Below are 18,090 nucleotides of genomic sequence, written 5' to 3'. Positions count from 1 at the left end.
CATAAGCCTAAAACATAGTTTTTGAGAATTTGGCAGTACGTCCAACCGGCCTCACAACCACAGACCACGTGTAACCACACCAGCCCAGGACCTCCACATCCGGCTTCTTCACCTACAGGGTCGTCTGAGACCAGCTGATGAAACTGAGGAGCATTTGTTTTCTGTAATAAAGCCCTTTGTATGGGAAAACTAATTCTGATTGGCTCAGCCTGGCTACCCAGTGGGTGGGCCTGGCTCCCAAGAGGGTGGGCCTATTCCCTCCCAGACCCACCCATGACTGCACCCCCGCCCAGTAATTGTGATATCCATAGATTAGGGCCTAGTGAATTTATTTCAATTGACTGATTTCCTTATATGAACTGTAACTAAAATGATTGAAATTGTTGCATGTTGCATTTATATTTTTGTTCAGTATATATGCTCATGGGCGTGGGGGAGGTGTGCCCCCATTCTATCCAATGAGATCACCTCTGGATAATATTTCTGCCCATGTATGAGACCCATTCTTGTCTCCATACGTTCTGTGTAGCACCTTTCATTGTAAGCAGCATTTCTCCTTTTTTTTTATCCCATCCATTTTCCCTCTTTAAAAACATCATGCGGGGGAAGTATTTTCAACTTTCCAAAAGTAATGAGGCTGAAGAATCGACTGTGTGGAAGCAGTGCAGTGAGATGGAAGGACCTTGGAGGACTGCTAAAAGCAAAGCCCCCCGGCAGAGATCTATAGGACATTACAACTCAAACAGAGTCTGAAAACAGTCCTTTAACACAGGTTTGATTTTCAAAGCAAACATTTAACTGTGACTGACTGGATTTAAACCCAGCTCTGCTATACACCACAAGACTGTGTCAGCCCGCTGCAGAAGCTCTGGGAGCTAATACTAGTCGTGAGATTGACCTATATAGGGCTACCGAGTGGCGCAGAAGATCTAAGGCACTGCATCTCAGTGCTAGAGCTGTCACTACAGACACTGGTTCGATTCCAGGCTGTATCACAATCGACCGTGATTGGGAGTCCTACAGGACGGCGCACAATTGGTCCAGCGTTGTCTGGGTTAGAGTTTGGCCGGGGTAGGCCGTCATTGTAAATAAGAATTTGTTCTTAACTGCCTATCCTAGTCAAATAAATAAAATATACAGTGCAAGTCATGTGAAGACATTGAAAAGCTCTGTGTAAATCCATTCCATGACTATAGCCTGGCGTTCTTCTCACTCTGTGTAAATCCATTCCATGACTATAGCCTGGCGTTCTTCTCACTCTGTGTAAATCCATTCCATGACTATAGCCTGGCGTTCTTCTCACTCTGTGTAAATCCATTCCATGACTATAGCCTGGCGTTCTTCTCACTCTGTGTAAATCCATTCCATGACTATAGCCTGGCGTTCTTCTCACTGTGTAAATCCATTCCATGACTATAGCCTGGCTTTCTTCTCACTCTGTGTAAATGTGACTGACCGAGACACAGAACATGAAACTGTCAGAGGTCACATAAACACAATCTTCTTCCTATAACATCAGGGGAGCGAACACCATCTACAGGTATATGTGTGTGTGTGACACTGTGAACTACTATATTATATTACTCCGTGTAATATAGAGTCAGTAGGACTACTACTCAGTGTAATATAGAGTCAGTAGGACTACTAATCAGTGTAATATAGAGTCAGTAGGACTACTAATCAGTGTAATATAGAGTCAGTAGGACTACTACTCAGTGTAATACAGAGTCAGTAGGACTACTACTCAGTGTAATATAGAGTCAGTAGGACTACTAATCAGTGTAATATAGTCAGTAGGACTACTACTCAGTGTAATATAGAGTCAGTAGGACTACTACTCAGTGTAATATAGAGTCAGTAGGACTACTAGTCAGTGTAATATAGAGTCAGTAGGACTACTACTCAGTGTAATATAGAGTCAGTAGGACTACTAATCAGTGTAATATAGTCAGTAGGACTACTACTCAGTGTAATATAGAGTCAGTAGGACTACTACTCAGTGTAATATAGTCAGTAGGACTACTACTCAGTGTAATATAGAGTCAGTAGGACTACAACTCAGTGTAATATAGAGTCAGTAGGACTACTACTCAGTGTAATATAGAGTCAGTAGGACTACTACTCAGTGTAATATAGAGTCAGTAGGACTACTAATCAGTGTAATATAGTCAGTAGGACTACTACTCAGTGTAATATAGAGGCAGTAGGACTACTACTCAGTGTAATATAGTCAGTAGGACTACTACTCAGTGTAATATAGAGTCAGTAGGACTACTAATCAGTGTAATATAGAGGCAGTAGGACTACTATTCAGTGTAATATAGTCAGTAGGACTACTACTCAGTGTAATATAGAGTCAGTAGGACTACTAATCAGTGTAATATAGTCAGTAGGACTACTACTCAGTTTGTGCTCTCTTTCGATATCTCTCCCTCTCCATTGGATCCAAAGATCTTGTTTTGTAACAGTGAATGTCTACATATAAATATCTACCCTCCTGGGATTGAGTTGACCTATATATAGCCAATAACCCCAGATGTACAATAAACATGGTCAGAGCATGAGAAAAGGCTGCTCTATAGTTAGATGCAACTGTTTGACATATTGCCTTTACAGAGTAACAGAGGCTAAATATTTCCATGACTGCGTTTCACGCTTCTGCCCAGTCTTTCCCTGATTGTGTTTCTATACAAAGTGTTGCTATACAAAGTCAGGAAGCTGCCTGCCCTTTGAGATTTAGTAAGACCTTGTTGAGATACACTATATATACAAAAGTATTTGGACTCCCCTTCAAATGAGTGGATTTGGCTATTTCAGCCACACCCGTTGCAATCTCCATAGACAAACATTGGCAGTAGAATGGCCTTACTGAAGAGCTCAGTGACTTTCAACGTGGCACCGTTATAGGATACCGCCTTTCCAACAAGTCAGTTGGTCAAATTTCTGCCCCGCTAGAGCTGCCCCGGTCAACTGTAAGTGCTGTTATTGTGAAGTGGACATGTCTAGGAGCAACAACGACTCAGCCGTGAAGTGGTAGGCCACAGAACTGGACCGGTGAGTGCTGAAGACGCGCGTTAAAACCGTCTGTCCTCGGTTGCAACATTTACTATCGAGTTCCAAATTGCCTCTGGAAGCAACGTCAGCACAAGAACTGTTCATCGGGAGTTTCATGAAATTGGTTTCCATGGCCGAGCAGCCGCACACCATGCGCAATGCCAAGATCACCATGCGCAATGCCAAGCATTGGATGGAGTGGTGTGGTGTAAAGCTCACCGTCATTTTACTCTGGAGCAATGGAAAGCGTTCTCTGAAGTGATGAATCACGCTTAACCAACTGTACAGTTTGGTGGAGGAGGAATAATGGTCTGGGGATGTTTTTCATGGTTCGGGCTAGGGCCCTTAGTTCCAGTGAAGGGAAATCTTAACGCTACAGCATACAATGACATTCTAGACAATACTGTGCTTCGAACTTTGTGGCAACAGTTTGGGGAAGGCCCTTTTCTGTTTCAGCATGACAATGCCCCCGTGCACAAAGCAAGGTCCATACAGAAATGGTTCGTTGAGATCGGTGTGGAAGAACTTGACTGGCCTGCACAGAGCCCTGATCTCACGCCCATTGAACGCTTTTGTGATGAATTGGAACGCCAACTGCGAGTCAGGCCTAATCGCCCAACATCAGTGTTCGACCTCACTAATGCTCTTGTGGCTGAATGGAAGCAAGTCCCCGCAGCAATGTTCCAACATCTAGTGGAAAGCCTTCCCAGAAGAGTGGAGGCTGTTATAGCAGCAAAGTTGGGACCAACTCCATATTAATGCCCATGATTTTGGAATGAGATGTTCGACGAGCAGGTGTCCACATTCTTTTGGTCATGTAGTGTACGTGAGATTACACCAGCCACAGGGCATTTCTCCAGCATCATGCTTTGGCATAAACTTGATCTAGTTTAGCTTTAAACAATTTCAATATTTGTTCATCACAATCTGTTCATAAAGACCTGGTCAACATGAAATGCATATTATAAAACATAAAAATATGTATAGGATTCTGTATACTTCAATACAGAATAATTGTATTGATTCTGTACTATTAACTTTGATTAAAACATTTGACTAGTAATTAATGCAGTTTAAGAATACAGTAGTAGTAATCTATGTTATAAAGAGAGAAAAACATGTACATTGATTTGCAAATGTGAATAGAAGCTCACTATATACTATAACAGTTAATACTTTGGGATAATATGTCATAATCTAATTAAATGAATCGAAATGTGGTGTTATCTAAGCATTTATTCAGGATTTAAGTGAAATATCCCTGATCTTTGTCTTGAATAATATTTTCAGCAGGTGGAATCATTACCGTTATTCATTATACAGAAGAGCATTTTAAAGAAAACAGACATGTGAAATATTTAGCCTAAAGTAGGCTTATATTGAATATCAACTTTGTAAAATTAAATTAGGCTAGTAAAAGAGAATGTTTTATCAGTGATAATAAATCTTATTAGGCTATATAAAACAAATATACAGCTCACAATTAAATAATATTAGCCAATGATACACAAAAATATATTTTTCTAATTAAAATGGCCTATAATATCACAAATATAAAATATAAAAAGCCTATTCATTTGGTATTAAATTCTAAAGTATCTCAAATAACTGGGACAAATAATAGGTTTACATTCGATGTTTCTGGAATTCGATGGCTGGTGTTTAAAAAAAAGAAAGTTAAGTCAATTTGAATCAAACACTGAAATTGTATATGAAATCATCTTCCTTTTTTTAATCATGAAAATAATCTCAGTCATTATTTAAAGGATAATTTGATTTGACAAGAAAATAAGATACTCGAAATGCATGTCAAACAACCATACCTTGAGATGTATAGGTCTATAATAAAATGTGTGGAATGCTCATTTTATAGGCAGACAAAAAGAGAACGTATGGGTTGATAAAATATTTTCTATTGGCTCATGGTCTCCAATAGAAACGGTGATGCATTTATGAAGGGGCTGGGTTTGACACCAGCTGAGGCGGATCTCCAACATGATTACAGCACACACAGGGCTGGAACATAATTGATGACCTAATTGCAAAACAGGGGAACGACCGCGGAGACGCGCTCCACTGAAAAAGTTTACTTGTTCTCCCACCAGATTCCCCAACCAAACGCAATTGATGTGAGCAGAGGTGCATACGAGCACTTCTTTCCCACTGTCGCACCTTCACACTGCACTTATCCACCTTAAGTTTATTTTAATGAATGATTATCTCTCGCAATACATCTTTGGATACCTTGGCTACACCACGAACTCACCTCGGCACATCTTTCTTGAAGTCTAAACGCCACCAATACTTCTTCAACCACAAGCGCACTTGGAAAATACTCTGAACTTCACATTTCTTCTCTAACTGACGCTGAAGTAAACCTCAACATGTCTATCACAAGTCTGAAGTCTGATTCCGAGACGAATAACGTTTCCATAGAAGAGGAGGTAAGAATATGGACTTTTTTTGGGGTCAAAAGTTCTGTATTATGTCTTTGTTTGGAACGGGTTGTGAGCGTGGCTACGAAGTCTAGCCTGGAAGAGATGTAGAGTAGCATGCAAATAGTTTGCTCCCCAAAATTGCAGGCTAATTAATGATCAACTGATTCAAAGCACATTGCATGAGAATAAGGGTGTGAAGTTCCCTTTTAGTTATGGTTTTCTCACCAAAAAGTCGTTCCGAGTCCATTGCAAGCTCTGAAAAGGGTGTGCCTCCGTTTTTAAATGGACGTTATTTTTTGATTGCAAGTAACACAGGAATGTTTTTATTTTTCTTGCAAGGCTTGCTGTCTTTAAATTAGGCCTACAGTAGATTATTATTGTGGCCATGTGAAATATTGTTTTAGACTATAGCCTAATTGCAATGACATTTGTGTTGTATTTCAGGATTTTATTTGGTTTGAACTCTCAAATCTATACTATTACAATTGTAGATCTACAGGTTATACTTAATTTTCAGCATTTTAACATTTGTTTTTCAAATCTACGGTAGGCCTAATTTCAGGTTTCTGTTCTGTCGCTGTATGGACAGACCCACTTAATTTAATATACGGCGGATGAACTTCAGCTCACACGATCGGCACCTAACAGAACATGAGACTTTTATGCCATAATACACATTTCCGATCCTTATCTGATGTGTGGTCGGTAAAGAAATGTTCAATGTATTTCCAATCTTTCAGTGTATTCTTTTTTACTGTCCTCTCTGCACATTAACTGACGATCTACGAAATCCACTTGCTGTAGACTACATTTGATGTACATTTATTTTATTTAACTAAGCAAGTCAGTTAAGAAAATTCTTATTTTACGACTGCCTACCCTGGTCAAATCCTCCCCTAATATCCCAGAAGACGCTGGGCCGATTGTGAGCTGCCCTATGGGACTACCTATCAAGGCCGGTTGTGATACAGCCTGGGATCGAACCAGGTTCTGTAGTGGTACCTCTAGCACCGAGATGCAGTGCCTAAGACCGCTGTGCCACTCGGGAGTCTTTATCCCAATCACTTATTTAATTTTGATCCAGATTTCTGCCATATACCTTAAAGTATGGTTTTATTGCCTTAGCCTTGTATGATTTAGGCCTACACACACTTGATGCATTTTTTATTAACCTTCAACAAACATTCAATTGTCCAAGAAACCATATTGTTCTGAGGTTAAACCAATTAAAATCATTACATGAAATCTGTTTACAGTGAAGCATATCTTCTATTCCCTAGTCAGATGTTATAATTAGTCCAATGAATTGGGATGTGGCTAACAGTACGTGCCTTAAACTTGCATGGGAGTTCTGTCGCCAGAGCACCTGAAATGTTGTATCCGGGCTGTGTTTCGCAGGCGCGGGTCAAAGGAAGGAAATGGTGTCACACTGTGCACTGTTGTCCACCGCTGTTCCTCTGGCAGTCCATTGTGCTGCACGGGCCTCCCCACAGAGTGGGAACCAATGGCCCTTCTGTAGGCCTGTTTATTTCCTCAGCCACTGCAGGGTCCAATGGACAACATTACAGGCCCTTGTTGAATTCGCATGTGGAAATCCAACCCTTTCTCCCTACTAAATAATGGCTGCATTTACACAGGTAGCCCAATTCTGATTATTAAAAAAATATATATATTATTCTTATGACCAATCAGACCACCTATGAAAAATATCTGATGTAAAAACATAATTTAATGGAAAAATGTTAGATTTGGGCAGCCTGTGTAAATGCAGCCTGAATCATGAGGGGCTGTACATCACTACTTTGTACTTAGATGGTCTCAAATTTGACATTCCTCCAGTACTCACAATTTAGGTGGTGTTTATTGTCGCCATAGTACATCCTTTGTTATTGTTTTTTTTATACTGCATGTTCAAGGATTTGGGCTGACATCTGGGGGGGCTTGAAGAGGGAGCATTCCTACAGTAGCCTAGTCATTGAGATGTTGCGGTATGGTACCAGGTAGAGTAGTGTTGCAAATAGATTTTTGTCCCACCACATCAAACGCAATCACAGTGCACAGGTTGAAATATCAAATTAACTCTGAACCAATTATATTAATTTGGGGACAGGTCGAACAGCATTAAACATTTATGGCAATTTAGCTAGCTTGCTGTTGCTAGCTAATTTGTCCTGGGATATGAACATGGTGTTATTGTACCTGAAATGCACAAGGTCCTCTACTCTGACAATCCACACATAAAACGGTAAACAGAATCGTTTCTAGTCATCTCTCCTCCTTCCAGGCTTCTTTTTCTTTGGACTTCATATGGTGATTGGCAGCTAACTTTCATAAGGTGCATTACCACAACCGACCTCAGTTCATATTTCAATCACCCATGTGGGCATATGTTAAAAACCAATGATAAGATGGCACGTGGGTATATGCTTCTATAAACCAATGAGGAGAAAGGAAGTGGCAGGACCTGCAGTGTGTTCTGTGCAATGATTGAATAATGTGTGAATTTATTTTGCGCAGCTCGCTCACGTGACCGGTGTGGTCAGCATGTAAGCAAGTGGTATTAATCTTTATTCAGTCAACTAGGAATAGGTTAGTCTGTTAGGAGATGAATGTAGGAACTGACATTTGTCCCGCACAGAGACTTTTAGAATTAGTGTTGATATTTCAAACTGCATCAGAGGTGGACAATCCTCCCCGGCCGTCGACCATCTGTGTGCAGGTTTTTGTTTTAGCCAAGCAGTAACGCCTGATTCCGCAAATGCTTTAAATCAAGATGGCGCTCCATTTTCAGGGTGAAGTTTATGTGCACGATATCCCATATGTAAACAAGTAGAACCTGGCCATTGACTACGTTCTTCAGACACGATTCATATATGTATGCATTATGCCATTTAGCAGACGCTTTTATCCAAAGTGACTGTCATGCTTGTCTGATATTTTATGATTGGGTGACCGGTTTCAAGCGCCATGCTCTACCAACTGAACTGTACAGGACCACTTTCCATACAGTCTTATCATCATGCTTGAATCTATTAATGTCTAAATATGGGTTTCCTATCAAATAAATGATATTTTGAATCCTATGCTCTGGACAATTTTTCAAGCCATCTAGCTGTATTTGACCTATCGGAGAGCATTAAATGTGCAGACGTAGAATGCTGATTAGTCCATTCTATCTATTTTGTTTCTATGCATTTACCCCTGTCCGATAGGCGAAACCCGGATTGATAACATTTGAATAAACAGGGCCTTGGAGATGCACTATACAGTTTATTGTTTTTGTTTTCCAGGTACGAACACTTTTTGTTAGTGGCCTGCCAGTGGATATCAAACCTCGTGAACTGTACCTGCTGTTCAGACCATTTAAGGTAAGCATGAGATTAGTTTCCGAGGCGATGGAAGAATTTGGCCTCCGTATTTAACTTGTTGTCCACTGCAACGGAGACTGCAGACAGTTACTCCTGTCATTGGCTCTTCTGTTCTGTTTCCTGCATTTTATATTAAAACATTTCATAATGAGAATAAACCAAATGCATATCAGTAGTATTGTCATTGTAACAGAATGTTTTAACAGACAGCTTCTTCATCGGGTGCCAATGTAGCTACCTTAGTTTGACGTTATTACAAAGCAGATGCCCATATGATTAATTATATATTGTTATTGCCTTCTTACAATACCACAGGACTCCAGAAATATTGAAAGTAGTAATGCTGCATCACTGTTCATCTACACTACATTGTATATTATTAATCAACATGTACAGTTTCAATAACCCTTCCTCCCTGACCAAAATGGAAGTGGTATCCCTCACACATGGATGGTCTGGTGGAATGTGTAAATGAATAGCACTGCTATTGGCCAACTATCCCAGTGACCCAACTCCCCTCCAGGTCAAGAAGATTAGGATTCTTCCATTTCCTTTCATGTGTGATTCATGACAAGCTTTCAAAGCAGTTCTATGAAATCACTGAAACCAGTCCATTCTCTGCCTGTTTTCATAGATTAGATTCCATTGGATATATTGTTTGTCAGACTGGTTGTAGTCTGTACTATCTGTTGTATCATTCTGTATATTGGATCTGAAGCTTTATTTTGGCAATCGACCTCTCAACCCTTCCAGCTTGCTTTTTCTACACGCAAAGATATTGTAGACAGGTTTTTTGTCCTGGAAAAAACACAGGCCCACATGCTTTATAGTGATTTGTATGAAGCAAAGTAGATGGGATTTAGCTGCCTCCGTTATTAGTTGTATGCTTTTAGTGTTACATTTCTGTTGAAGGTGGTTTGCATTTCCTGACAGGACGAAAACACTCCGAACCTAACATCGTCTTAAGTTGTTTAATTTCCCCATGTCTGTATATCAGGATTAGACGACTTCTCTCTCATCCATCAATACCACAGTCAGGCTAAAATCTCCTACATTCCCCAGGAATCTGACTCGTACTGACATCCAAACCAAAGATTTCTTGGCCCATTTTAAAACGACTAAGAATGATTCACATGAGTAATTCACTGGTTGTTGAACAGCATATGAAGTTGGTTGAAAGATGTCAACAAATGGATTAGTTCAGGAGAAGGCTGGAGCATCATTTAACATTAAATACAGTTGGACCTACGGAGTAAAATATAATGGGTTCCTTTAAAATGAGACAAATACCTAATTACAGGTCTGGGGATTTCTCCAGTTTTCTATCAACATATCTGAGTGGAGTGCATGTCTGGCTTCCTGCATGTGACTTCATCGTTGTTAATGGGATGTCTTTTCTTACAGGGTTACGAGGGTTCACTGATTAAGTTGACTTCAAAACAGGTGAGATGCTTTCTGTTATTACTATAGGGGACTCATGGCCCCAAATGAGGGCTTTATGAGGAGAACACCTTGGATTGAGAGTGGCATTGTTCAGTTTTCCTACCACCATTTGGGTAATCAAAAAGTGGTACATGGCTAATTAATGTAGGATTGCTAACATTGGTCTAGTTAACTTTTTCAATAGGAAATGACCTTCCCATGCTGTTGCCGTGCTTTCATCTTATAATATTAAACCTATGTGGTTTAGCTTCTGTGAATTGTTTTGTAACTTATTGAAAAAGTGATTGACTTATGTGATCTGTCTACGCTCGCCTTGTCTAATGCATTTATGATTCAGTCCCATTGTATTCTGACCATTTACCTGAAGTGTACTTGGGCAGTGTTCCTGTGCTAACCTGTTGAGGTGGACATTAGGGGCCCTTTGTCTCAGTGTTCTCTCCTCTCTTCCAGCCAGTTGGGTTTGTCACCTTTGACAATCGGACTGGAGCCGAAGCTGCCAAAAACGCACTAAACGTAAGCATCAGACCAGGCGGACAGCTGACAGTAGCCGTGAATAGTTGTAATGTCTTCATCCACCCTGGACACAAGGATGATGCCCAAAAACGTGTTGCTTTGTTTCTTTCTGTGGTATATAGCTACATGGTAATGCTTTACGTAAAGCCTGCATTGTGCTTAATAACTTGGTATAAGCCTTTTTAGAAGTCTTCTATCATTAGAAGATTAGACCTAAAGGTGGCATACACAATCATTATGTAATCGAGTCATACAAAACAGAACTGTCATAATGCAGGCTTTATAAGTTAAGAGTTATGCTACATTTTTGACTCAACCTCTTCTGTCCTGTTTCTAACCTTTGAGGTATGGTTGGGGGGTTCACTGCTGGGCTAACGGAGTTCCTCTGATCACTCAAACAAAGCATTTTGTCTCTTACAATTCAAGGGCAGGGCCATTTTTGGAAACAGAGACCAGAATCCTGTAGACTTACGGTAGTTAACTTTGGTATAATTGGACACATCTTTCGTAATACGTTATAGCTCTCCTAATTTGCATATCACTGCTTAGCCATATAAATATATCCTTATAGAGCTACATTGGTAGTGTTTTGAACACCTTCTGTAATATAACTTCTTATTCTGTCACTACGTAGCCACATTGGCTGTATCGAACACAGCTCTCATAGCATAGTCTTCCTTATAGGAACATCACAGCCTGTAGCCACGTAAGCAGTCTCGCACTCACACACACCAACATACTCACCTGCATGTGGGCACAATGCTTAGGGCACAGAAACACAACCAGGGTCAACCACCTCCAAGGCCAAGTCTTTCACAGCTTCCTCTCCTCGTTTCCTTCTCTCCATCATGAAAGGGCTCAATATGGTGGAAGTAATGTGCTGAGTACCTACCCAAACCATGTGTCCTTAAGTAGTCATGGAGAGGAGCGTACTAGTGCCCTGTGAGACTACTTTAAAAAAAATGCATCCTTCCACCTTTTCCACTTTGTTGTCACTGATCTGATGCGGTTGGATTGGTCAAGACAAAAGGGAAACTTAACTTTTCTTATCCAGTCACGTATAAGATCAGTGGTTACCTTGATGAAGGTGGGGGGGGGGGGGGGGGAATATGCATTGGACAAGTATTGGAGCGGGGCCAATGGAGAGGGGGTCATGTAAGGCTGTTGACACACTTGCCCTAGGCCTGGACTCACCTAGGCCACCTTTACAATACTGTGTCCCCGTCCCGTCTCTCCTCTCAGGGCATCCGTTTTGACCCCGAGTGCCCCCAGACCCTGCGGTTAGAGTTTGCTAAAGCCAACACGAAGATGGCAAAGAGTAAGCTGATGGGCACACCGAATCCCACTAATATCCACCCTGCTCTAGGAGCTCACTTCATTGCACGGGACCCATGTAAGTTGTTACGGCTTCACAACACCACTCTAGCCTCGACCCACACTCTCACCACTGTGCCAGTTATTCCCCCTTTTCTCTTGCTTGGCGCGTTGCAGTGAACCCAACAATTGGGTGAAATCTAACAACTGACGACTAACTCACCCGCCACATGCATGAGTCATCGGACTGTAGAGTTTAATCAAAAAAAATTCTTCAATCCAGAATTTCTACAGTATCTGTGTTAGTCTGACTCGGCCTAGACTGCAGGTGCCCCCTCTCTTGCCCATCCACCTGCTTGTTGCCACTGGATTGAAGGGTTGGCACTGGAGGGCCCTGGCATTAATGACCTTAGTGATGTTTAAATGGTACTGGGATGACTTCTACCGGGTTTAGTTATATTGTTTCCACTTAAAGATCTACAATGTTATGACTGTAATTGCGTAACTTCGCTGACTAAGTCAGCCCAACATAAATACTTCATACTTTCTATCAGGAATATTCACGCAAAGAGGAAAGCAAGACAATGACGTTTCTACTTTAACTTTACAGTTCACATGTACTGTATAGTGGATTCCGTAGGGTTTTGAGTGCAATGTTCTAGTTGGCGGAGATTTCTGCTCATTCAGTTAACAGCCTCTAAGCACTACTGATAATGTCAATGGGGGCATTTGAACAAATAATTGTTATACCCAAATACTGTTTCCCCGGCCCTTTTACCTCCTGCACGTTTCCAGATGACCTGACGGGGGCGGCATTGATTCCAGCGTCCCCGGACACGTGGACCCCGTACCCCCTGTACACCACGGAGCTGACCCCCGGGCTCCCTCACGGCGCCTTCGCCTATCCTGCAGCGGCTGCTGCTGCTGCAGCCCTCCACGCCCAGGTAGGGGACCAACTGGTCTCTCTTCCCTTTTGTCCTTCCATCTCTCCACTCACTGCAGTTCAGTAAGAATGGAAGCCAATAGGCCCGCCCTTGTGCTCTTGACATTCTCCCAGAGACTCATTAGCCCAGTGCCAATTCAATGCCTTGACGCCATCCTTAAAGGTCGACTCAGCACAACAACGCCATCAAACACGTACGCATTGACATCTTCAAGTGTGAAGTGTGATGTCCACTGGGATGAACTGTTAGTTGCAATCTTGGCAGATCTGAATTTTGTTTTCTGTGAAAAGGATATTGCCCCGCTATGTGTATAATATCATATAGTCTACCTTTAACGCTCTGTTAAGCTTCAAACTGACTTATACCACAGAGGAAGTTATTTCTGACTCACTGAACTACTAGCATCCCCTTCTCTGTTTTCTACACTAGTAGCATCCCCTTCTCTGTTTTCTACACTAGTAGCATCCCCTTCTCTGTTTTCTACGCTAGTAGCATCCCCTTCTCTGTTTTCTACGCTAGTAGCATGCCCTTCTCTGTTCTCTACGCTAGTAGCATGCCCTTCTCTGTTCTCTACGCTAGTAGCATGCCCTTCTCTGTTCTCTACGCTAGTAGCATGCCCTTCTCTGTTCTCTACGCTAGTAGCATGCCCTTCTCTGTTCTCTACGCTAGTAGCATGCCCTTCTCTGTTCTCTACGCTAGTAGCATGCCCTTCTCTGTTCTCTACGCTAGTAGCATGCCCTTCTCTGTTCTCTACGCTAGTAGCATGCCCTTCTCTGTTCTCTACGCTAGTAGCATGCCCTTCTCTGTTCTCTACGCTAGTAGCATGCCCTTCTCTGTTCTCTACGCTAGTAGCATGCCCTTCTCTGTTCTCTACGCTAGTAGCATGCCCTTCTCTGTTCTCTACGCTAGTAGCATGCCCTTCTCTGTTCTCTACGCTAGTAGCATGCCCTTCTCTGCTCTCTACGCTAGTAGCATGCCCTTCTCTGCTCTCTACGCTAGTAGCATGCCCTTCTCTGCTCTCTACGCTAGTAGCATGCCCTTCTCTGCTCTCTACGCTAGTAGCATGCCCTTCTCTGCTCTCTACGCTAGTAGCATGCCCTTCTCTGCTCTCTACGCTAGTAGCATGCCCTTCTCTGCTCTCTATGCTAGTAGCATGCCCATCTCTGTTCTCTACGCTAGTAGCATGCCCTCACAGCCCCTCATTGATTCTCACTAGAGAATTGCCCCACTGCTTCCTAGGTGTCTGGGCCTGAAAGCTGCAAGTGTGACAGGAGGCTTTAATGCATCCCCACCTTCAGAGTTCACTTCCTTCCTGTTAAGTCCATATCCAGCCTCACACAGTAGGGCCATTAGGGAGAGGAGACCATAGAGATCATATTAAATTACCTTTTCTAAATCGATGGAGACACTCCTACCAAGTGGTGGAAATGGACTTCACTCAGGAATACCCAAGTAGGGAGGTATGGGGACAGACTGATGGAGGTATCGCCGGCCACATAGTTTACACCTGGAATCCAGGGGCCACAATCTGTAGGATAACATTGAAACGTTACATCTGTTCATTACATTTCTAGCTGCAATTCGGCTTCATGTCAGAGGCGTGTTCTTTATATATTTCTATCCGAACCTTCAACAATGTTGTCCCCTGTTGAACGAGGCCCTGTTCTAAGTGGGTTCCCCCTCAATTCCACCACTGCTTCTCCCTTCAAGTGAGACTCTTGTGAGGAAACTAGCCCATGATAAAGAAGCCAGCTATAGGACCCTTCAACCAGCCTTTCCATCTGTGTGCTGTAGGAATGCTCTCACTGAAAACTGAGGCAGAGAACACTGTCTGAAGTCCTGCCATTGCTAGCTAATTGCGGTCTAAGTGCTGGTGTTATGGTACAATGGGCTACACTGCTGTAGTCAGGCCCGGCAAGAAGAATGGAAACTTTCTGCCACGGGTCATTTGAAGTTCAACGCCAAGCTTACTTGTGTAATGTATGAACATGGTGGAGTGTTACCCTGTGAAATGGGCAGCGATTGTGTTTGTCATTGTGTAAAACAACCTCAGAAATGTGTGGTATTTACTGGGAGAAAACTGTCAGTGATGACAATCTTCTTTGGCGGTGATAACTTACTGTCCACGTCCTTGATTGGAACAGAAGCTTTTCTGTTTGAAATGGAAAGGAGAGTTCCTAATTGCCATCTGATGAAAGATTCCTCAAATGCTCTGAATTTGCTCCAGCCAACACTCCTGTCGGATGAATGAGGGAAATACACTTAACTTCGTATATTTGCCAAACCACCAATGAATTGTAAGTCTCCAAAACCACCCTGTCATGGTCAAATTTCAGGTGTCTTTTGTTTGAAAACCTAAGGCAATAGTTCATACTTTGTATATGAGTTGTTCCTGTCAATTTGTACTGTCATGGTGTACCTGTTTGACTTCATTTAGTCCAACCAAACTAGTTGGACCAGAAGTATGGAAAGGTAGTTGTCAATCCGTTGCTTTTAAGATGGAAATGTTGATCACATGGAAATGCGACAAGCAAGCTATTCCATGAATGTTGTGTTCCGATACTGTTCATTGTCATAGGGCAGCTGTGACCCACATTCCTATGGTCTTTGAATGACCAGTGCTTAAAGGGACAGTTCATCCAAATCTCTTAAATGTGTTATCCTTTTAGAGCTTTTCAATAGGTGACAAGACTTCAGTCAACAATTAGGATAATGTTAATTTATTTCCCTTTCTGTATAAAGTCTTGTTTCCTACAGTCCTCCTGCTGGGAAATCTCACTGGATGCGATCAATTATTGTCTGACTATGGTTTCTTTGGTCTCTCTAGATGCGCTGGTACCCTACTCCATCTGAAACTAACCAGCCAGGATGGAAGTCCCGGCAGTTCTGTTAGATATTTAGTGAGTATCTTTATACAAGTGCTTTCATCAAAGGTTTTTCAGAACATACCATATGGATTACATTAAAATGATTGAAGATGACTTGTTGTCCAATTTCCCCCTTCAGATGTATTTTGGGAACCATACCTTCTCCGTCCAGTTGAAGGGAGGTTTAACTGAGCTCGTCATTAATTTAATCAGGTTTATTTAATGGACAAATGTGCATTACAGACCTATTCATGTTCTCTGGAGGGGTCTGAACTGACAACCTTGCCATCGACAGATTGAGCTGATTCCTTTCGGCAACTATTCCGGTACCATCTTAGCACTTCCAAACCTCACGTGAGCCAAGTAAACACCATAGGTCATTATTTGCTGAAGAGAATAACATTCTGAAGAAGTTATACATTATTAAGCAACTCCTTGGGTTATGGCCTAGAGAGCTAAGAGTTCAGTCATTGCATGTTGAAGTATTTTTGGCATGAATTAGAAAGCAGAGTTCTGTGTCCTTGTTTTTCTTAGTGCTTGTGTTGCTTCTTTATCTGGACCTAAAGTCTAGACAATGAATCCCCTTTGCTTCCTGTGTATTCCTGGTCTTACCTGTGAAAGATGGACTGTTGTGTAGATGGCTCCTCTTGCATGGACCTTTTAGAATGCACCCCTAGGTTCTGACAATCCCAGTCTCTCCCAAAATATCAATGTCTATAAAGAGTATATTTGAGCAAATGCAAAGTACAAGTATTTTTGTACTTTTGTTTAATGTGTATTTATGCATTTTGTGCTACTAAATAATGAACGTGTTTGTTTAGGAGTATTTTGTGTTTTGGTGTTTTGATCTATAATCCTGTAAGTACTTTAAAAAAGTGCAATTGTATTTGTTTGAGGGTCTACTGAAATATTCAAGAATTCTAACAGTGGCCCATGTGCCATTTGGACTGCTAAGAAATTAATTGCTGTAAAATGTTGATTATTCAGAATGTGAAACTGGACTACAAACATGAAGGGGTTGCTTTTGGAAGCCATTATTTTAATGGTTTAGCAGGATTAGGTGGTTGGAGAAATTTAAGTTTGCAGTTTAGAAAACATTTGTCTCTGTATCTGCTGAATATGAGATGTACAACTGTTCCCATTTTATGAATTAAACAAAGTGAATGCAATTATTTTTCTGATTGAATTAACCAGGTCTAAACTATGCACGTCCTTTGTGTTATGCCTAAACTATGGTTTTGCTGACTCCACTTTACAGTACATCAGAGCTTAATTTCAGATGTTTCCAGGTTAATTATTCATTTTAAACGTACTATTATATTAGTCTCTTTGTACCAGTAGAGCTGAGCTACACCACCCACTCTGCCCTCTGAAGATGTTATGTGTTTCTGCCCAACCAAGCATGATGGCTTCTCAAGGGATTAAGTGGCCATTTTCAATAGAACCAGCTGCTTATTTACATTGGGTGATGCACTGCTGGGATTCTGTCCATTTTCATGGTCTGTTTTGTGGCCAGAATAAGCATTTATGGTATTCAATTAAATTTAGGCTTATGACTAGTTAATACTTTCTGGACCCCAGGAAGGGTAGTTTATATCATTTGAACAATGATAAGTCTATGAAACAATTTAATGTTAAAGCTAAGATGCTGACTTGTCAACACAAACTAATCCACATTGGGCAGAAATGAGAGTACCAAACTGCCTTTCCTGGCATGTTCAGTCAATACAAATATTGGTTGTAGGCATTCTGGCTCTAATGACTAGTCGTCTCAATGGGTGAAACTGATTTCAGCAGCATACTTTACACAACCTTGGATGTGGTTTGTGATCAAACAGGATGAAACATTCGATCTTGAGTTCATAAAAAGCAAAGAATCAGTAGCTTGCCCCACATTACAGCAGCTTGACCTTCAGGGGAAACGGGACATAACACACGACCTGTGCTTTTATGCAATAGAGTTGATTTGACAGGATATCGATGACGCCTGCTGTGACATCATGCATGCTATGGATTAAGGACAGATGGGTGCTTCGGCAGCCATCTTCTGCACCAACCAAATCTGAAAGTAAAAGGTAGAGCAGGTCAAAAACATCCGACAATGAAGTGTTGTGATCAGTGAGCAATGAACAGAATTCTGATTGGTCAT

The 18,090-nt window shown here is 41.6% G+C and overlaps 1 protein-coding gene across 2 annotated transcripts; it reads left to right on the top strand.

Annotated features, from left to right (window-relative positions):
- The first annotated feature begins 5,065 nt into the window (after positions 1–5,065).
- Positions 5,066–17,113, top strand: LOC109877414 (RNA-binding protein with multiple splicing 2-like). 2 transcript variants are annotated; one of them, XM_031816681.1, is made up of 8 exons: positions 5,066–5,498; positions 8,783–8,860; positions 10,265–10,303; positions 10,754–10,816; positions 12,059–12,209; positions 12,926–13,074; positions 15,902–15,974; positions 16,081–17,113. In XM_031816681.1, the coding sequence occupies exons 1-7, from the start codon at positions 5,439–5,441 to the stop codon at positions 15,965–15,967; spliced, it is 606 nt and encodes a 201-aa protein (XP_031672541.1). In that variant the 5' UTR covers positions 5,066–5,438; the 3' UTR covers positions 15,968–15,974; positions 16,081–17,113. The 2 variants fall into 2 exon arrangements, with proteins under 2 accessions (XP_031672541.1, XP_031672542.1); XM_031816682.1 differs by having other exon boundaries at positions 5,084–5,498; positions 16,185–17,113.
- The last annotated feature ends 977 nt before the right edge of the window (positions 17,114–18,090 follow it).

This window comes from Oncorhynchus kisutch, unplaced genomic scaffold (assembly GCF_002021735.2).
Source record: "Oncorhynchus kisutch isolate 150728-3 unplaced genomic scaffold, Okis_V2 scaffold852, whole genome shotgun sequence".
NCBI lineage: Eukaryota > Metazoa > Chordata > Actinopteri > Salmoniformes > Salmonidae > Oncorhynchus > Oncorhynchus kisutch.
The sequence above is the reverse complement of the archived record's forward strand: the minus strand, read 5'-3'. Positions and strand labels throughout refer to the sequence as shown.